The sequence below is a fragment of the Aythya ferina genome, assembly GCF_964211825.1.
Source record: "Aythya ferina genome assembly, chromosome: 2".
Classification (NCBI taxonomy): domain Eukaryota; kingdom Metazoa; phylum Chordata; class Aves; order Anseriformes; family Anatidae; genus Aythya; species Aythya ferina.
Genome location: NC_140297.1, coordinates 99,836,370 through 99,842,842, shown reverse-complemented (window position 1 = coordinate 99,842,842; position 6,473 = coordinate 99,836,370). Strand labels below are relative to the sequence as shown.

General features: G+C 36.8%; 1 protein-coding gene across 6 annotated transcripts in view; it reads left to right on the top strand.

The window, feature by feature from the left end:
• ZNF407 (zinc finger protein 407) overlaps window positions 1-6,473 on the top strand; it is a 335,386-nt gene that overhangs the window by 196,008 nt on the left and 132,905 nt on the right. For all 6 annotated transcript variants that reach the window (XM_084508877.1, XM_084508878.1, XM_084508879.1 and 3 more), the window contains one exon: window positions 2,832-2,915. In XM_084508877.1, coding sequence (XP_084365003.1) covers window positions 2,832-2,915 — 84 coding nt within the window. The remainder of the gene's footprint in view (window positions 1-2,831; window positions 2,916-6,473) is intronic.

Genomic DNA, 6,473 nt, shown 5'->3' with positions numbered 1-6,473 from the left:
ATAAGAAATACAGCACAGTTGAACTTAAACTTCAAGCTAATGAAGTTTTCTCTGTGTGTTTGTATGGATATATGTATTTCTGCATATACCGTGATGCATACACACATACACAAAGTACATACATACATACGTACACACACAAATAAGGTCATTATTTTGTTAATATGTCTAAAAATGAATGTTGCAGGAAATTAAATGCATCACCTCCTTTCCTAGGATTAAAAAAATAAATAAAAAAATAGGGGGCCAAATCTCCTTCACTCTGGTATTTTCAGATCCAGAGCCTCAGTGACTTGCTCAAGTGTTGTGCCTGCATGAGAACCCCCATACCCAACCTAGGGGAGTGTGGAATATTTAACTGGCATATAATTTCATAGGATAGATCGATTTCCCTGTTTTAAAGCTGTTGTTTGGTTTGGAATCATTTCTCTGTGGCTCAGAAAGCTGTTCCAAAAGCCCAAATATAAAATATTGGGTAAATTCGTAGGCTTGCGAAGATGCTATGGGTACTCTGCGTCCTCATTAGTGCAGGAAGCTGCAGGCCATACTGAAGTCTGCTCTGAGATGTTAAACACAACATGAGCTAATTTATGACAATATATAGATGATGAACAATTTCTTGGTAGGCATGGAACAGCATTTAACTTAAAAGTGTGAATTTTATGCTGGGGTGTTAGGCATTAGAGCTAGTTAGAAAGATTTATACTTAAAATCGATTAATTAATTAAATTAATATTTAATTATAATTAAGCAATATGTATAGTCCTTCTATTCCTTCTCTTTGATATTTTGATGAACTGAAGTGCTACACGGTGAAGATCTGATTAAAAAAAAAAAGGAAAAAGATTATGCAGGAATCTCTATTGTAACAATTGCACATTACCTCAGTAATAATATTACTGATGAACATTTTACAGTAAAATTCAGAATTTGTTATATCAGTAAGGATGTATGCATTTTTCATGTGAAACATAGGGATTATTAGTATGGATTTTCATTCTGCTTTTCCTGTTTCGAGTTTTAATCTGTCATAATCACTGATGGCTAGAAGTGATACATGAAAGAGGCACCAAAAATGTTTTGTACCTAGATACTGTTTTATGATACTCTCATCGATGGACCAAATTTTCAGAAAAGCCCCAAAGCCTGTCCAATTCTATGATTCTGTGAAAATTTCCATCTGTGGTTTTCATGATCATATTTGGGTCCATAGGACAATGATACATAGTTCATCCTGTTTTGAAGTGAAAATTAATGTGTGCCAATCATATTTCATGGCCTAGCTACCTGGCAGAGGTTAATCAGAGTTTTTAAGATCCCGTTTTAGTGCAGGGGTCAGGCTGCCATGGAGGTCTGGAAGGACTTGCATCCCTCCACACAGCACGGGGCCCAAGACTCCTACGCCGTGCTGAGTCCGGCGGGGAGCTGTGGTGCCCATGGGCTTGGCTCGAGGTAGCAGTGGATGGGAGAGAGCAGCTGGTCCCTGCGCTGTTCCCTGGGGAGACAACCCACTCATGGGATGGTCTCTTGCTTATATTAACGCTGCCTGAAAACACAGTGCTTCCCCAGAAAGTCCATGTGTTAGCGTGGCTGGTTATGTGGGAATAAACAACGTGGAGGTTTCCACCCCTCCATCTTCACAGGAGGACGTAGCAATTTGACACTTGACCTCTTAACCCAGGCATCTTTTGTAGAAACCGAATTTCCTTCCCCACAGGGAAGAATCTGAAGGAGACTCTTAGTTTCAATGAGTTCAGCGTCATTGCCCCACAGGTCCCCTCTCCAGCGTTACTGCGAAAGGAGACAATTTGGCTCCAAAGGACTAACATGACTCTTTTCTAAAAAATATTCTTTTAATTTCAGTCGTATCTGAGGTTATTGAGTCCATATCTGAGGCTAGCAATATTAATCCGTAATGAACTTCCGCGTGGCCTTTATGGGATGAAATTGCCTTGCATGTTAGTACATTCTGAGTAAAAATATTGCTGTGAAATGATAGACCGTATTTATAGCCAACAGGGCGAAATCTTAGCTCCTATATATAAAAAAAAAAAAAAAAAAAAGAGAGAGCATTTACACACTTTTAATGAGTAGTGAGCTTGCCAAAATCTCTCAAATTGTTCCAGAGGTTTGGAATGAAGAATTGTCATTTGAAGATGAGCAATACGAGTTCTGCTGCAATTTCAGTAGCAATCCCCAGACCTGTTTTCTTTATGTCATGAAAACTTTAGAAACATAAACAGTACTGAATTGCCACTGGTATTGAATAATGTGGCTTTTATTGTTGCTTGGGCTCTTCAATATATTCAAGAAAATAATTTAATACTTATTAATAAAGAGAAGGTAACTAAAGATGACTCTGATCTAGTCTGTTGAAAATTTCTCAGTATCCTTAATTTGTTAGTAAATTCAATATATTTTATTTAAGCAGAATCACATATACAGTATATTAACTTTTTTTCCAGGCAATCTTTACTCAGCACAGAAAGGCCAGATGTATGGGAATTGTAAAAAATCAGGATATGCATAAAAACTGTTCAAGTGCATAAAGCAGCCCCATCTGGAAGACATCTAACAGAAATGAAGTTGTACAAAACCATTCCATTGATAATAAAGCTAATTTTTATGGGTCTGACAAGTATGTAATTATGTTCAGTGGTGCTTTTCAGATTTTATCACAGTCAATAAACCGCAGTGGTAATTTCATTCCCATTTGACATATTTACATGGAAACATTTGATTGGAGGAATTAGTAACCCTGAAAGCCTTGATAGATATGTTTTAATGATCTGTGACCTCCGCAGTCCCTCATCTGTTTATTGTTGCAACAGGCGAGAAGTCGTTCCTCTGTGACCTTTGTGGCTTTGCCGGCGGGACACGTCATGCCCTCACCAAGCATCGGAGGCAACACACAGGTCAGTAAAACTGTCTTTACTCCTTGGTATATTTTCTCCAGCAAGGCAGTCCCTCTACGCTGGGGAGTAAAGCAAGTCAAATAGCACATTACAGCACAAATAATACATTGGCTCACTGTTTACTTTGGCCTTTTTTTTTTTTTTTTTTCTTTTTTTGTAGAATCTGTGTGCCCAAGGTCTGCATCAAATATGTTAGCTGTGAGTTTGAATAATTGCTTTTGAGGGTATTTTTGGTGTTTTTTCTAAAGAAAGTAGAACTGTAAAGACTGGTTTTCTTCTTTAAATGAACACTAAGTATATTATTTTTTTTCCAAGGCCTAAATAGATTACCTACTGTGAAGATTTTGCAAGAGTCTGCTAGAATGTCCCTGGGTGAAAGTTAGAGACTACATATAGATTAATCCATTATTTTGGAGTGAGACAATGTTGAAAGCTAGTGTTGTTTCATTTGCCCTTTCGTGATTTTAAGATAGTTTGTAATTAATAGATGCTACCTTAAAAGTTACCACACTGTTAGCATGTAAAGCAGGATTTATCTCCCAGAATTAGTAAAGCTTTCCTACCACCTTGTTATAAAAATTTAATATCAGATAAAATTAAATTGGTTCTTGGCTTCAGAAGACCAGAAAAAGTATAAGTATTAAACATTTATTAATACATTTTACACTAATTGTGGTTTTTAGCAGTTCCTAGTAAGTATTTGATTATTTGAATAGATTTTGTTCAAACAGAGGCAGAAGCATCACTGCTTAAACCACTGCAGTTTTTGTTTTACTGACTAGCATGAGAATAATATAGTATCAGGAATTGCTGTATGAGTTAAGTGACCATTGTCTAATGTACAGTGGAAAGAAATAGCTAACAAATGAGAAGCTGTAGTTATATCATGAATTTTCCATGGATTTTTCAAAGGAATCTCTGTGGGAGATTTTATTATATCCCTGAATAATCCTAATTCAGGACACTTACCATCAAAATGCTTAATTTCCTGGAGAGCAGCTACTCTCTTTCTTGAGAGCCTGAAGCCATTCTTTTTACCCCGTTTTCAGTTTTATTAAGGCAACCATGTTTGGAGGAAGTCTGATGCTTGCAGAAAGGCAGGGATTTTGGTGTTGATCTGGAAATACTTTTGAAACGATTTTCTCTGTATAGAAACTATGAAGGCCAACTTTGTCCTGTAATTCTAACTAATAATCATACTTTAAAATTTTTCTTCTGTTAGCAAGGAACATACATTTGCAATACAGTACTGCCACAGTCAGTTCCTATTTACTGCAAGATGTTTGTATTTTTAAAATGTCCAAGAAGAAGCATTTAAGTATAATAGCTTTTGTAGTAAAACAGTCCATGAATGGTAATGAGCAATTGTAACCACTGGAATAAAAGTTGTGTGCTTCAGTTGTACCTAATAGTGTCCATTTTGCTGGAACTTTGAAGAATTTTCACACGTTGACTGAAATTTACCAAATCTGGACTGAGAATGAAAATTATTTTATTTTATTTTATTTTATTTTTAGTAGGAATAAATCGTTGTTATCAATTGGAAGGGAACTATCTTTTGCTTTTTATTGGCCTGCCATGTGGTACACTGGGATCATGTCTATGTGTAGAACTCATGGTGAGTGCAGCCACACAGATGGTAAACAGTGATTTCAGAATGGAAAAGTGGAACAAATGGATATGCTTGTCTTTACACGTCTTGTCTTTACCTTCCGTGTGAGTACATATCTAATTTATCAGAAATGTAAACCCTTATCATAGGTTATATATTTATGGGTTTTGTATCAATAGGCCACAAGCTAATAGAAAAACATATTTCATTATTTCCTGGATTATGTCTAAAATTAGGCTGAAAAACAGTATCTTCCTCATGAAAAGCTGTCCACATTTTGGATGGTGTTTTGCCCTTCTTTTGCCGGTTTGGTAGAGGCTTTTGTGCTATGATCACAGGGATTCACAGGTTATAGATCATGAAGCTTGCATCTAGCAGGCATAACTTTATATTTTATGTCAGGACTGGAGGCTCGTTATTACTTTGCTATTAACTTTATACTATACAGGACAGTATCTCAGAGGCAGAGGGATCTATCTTTTTGGCATTTATCTGCCTCTGTGGCACAAACAATCAGAGATGATTCTTTAGCAGAAAAATTATCTGTAGCTTCTATTTGTTTCAAGGAGAATGACACAATCCACCTTTGTCTGCACTGTTGCACTTACATGGGTTCCCTTGTATTTTCATCCAGTGCACAACTTTATTTCAGTTCTTAGCTGCACGCACTCCTCTTTGTACCTGTATTTTTTCTTCTGTGTCCCCAGTTGACACAATTTTCCCTGAGCAGAATGCCAAAGCAAATTACAGTCAGGTTTGAAAGGGATAGGTATCAAAAATGGTCTAAATGGCTTAAATAATTCCCTACTGTAACACAAACTGTCGAGGGGGCTGACAGAGAACATCCTCCAATCCAAGATTTACTTCTATCACCTGTCAGAGACCTTTGATTCAAGGGCAAATGAGCAAATCCTCAGAGGTAGTTGAGGAGTCTTGACCAGCTTAACAAGCCTCCTCTCATCCCAGCCTCAAGGTCTGAGGTGTCCTGACACCCCCAGAGAAACGTTCAGCTGCTCTGATAGATATTTGACACAAGAGGGGAACTGGCTGTAGGACTGGTCACTTAGACTTTTGATGCTCTTCCTTCTTACTCTATTTCTTCTCTTTTTAGACAAGATTATTTTTAACCAGATTATTTAATTCATATTTTGTCCGAGAAAAAAAAAAATCAAAACCTGCCCTAAGATAGGAAGATAAATAATGTTGCAAATGTTAGTGTTGGCTGCATTTAGAATGAGTTGAATTCTACAAAGCATTTAAAGGATTATCAGAATTTTACAATATAAATAGTAAATAACCTCTAAATCATCCACCAAAAAAGACGCATGAAACATAAGTGCTGTATCATGTATTTTAAATACTTTGTCTTAATCAGAATAAACTATAAAATGACAGGGGAAAAAAAAAAAGGGAAAAAAGAAAATAGAATTGTTTCTGGCTTGAAATAAAAACATGAAAACAATTCTTAATTTTAATTTTGTTGTTGTTCTTGTTACTGTTCTGCTCTCCTTCTTTGTTTGACTTCACTTCAGTATCACAGTAGTTTTAGCTTCTTCTACATTTTTCCCAGTCAACCTCCATTTTGTGCTGTCATAAGTGGCTCATTCCAACAGTGCTGATCAGTCGCAAGCTGTGTTCTGTTGTGTGAAACTCCTGTTTTATGTTAGTTAGTACTCCTGCAAATTGCAAAAACCCCATCCTCATCTTTTACACAATAGCAGGCTACAGCTGCTTCTCAGGTCATTTGTGGTGGCATCTTCCTGGGAACCACAGAAGTCCATCACAGTAGTAGTGTTAGAGGGTAAGTACACTTACTGTACCCAGCAGCTCTATGGGAGTTACCCTGAACCTCTGGAAATGCTTAGGCAGATTGTGTCTTTGTTCAAATATTTTCATGACTTTTTGAAGATGGTGGCTTATATCATACAGATCACTGTATGATCGGT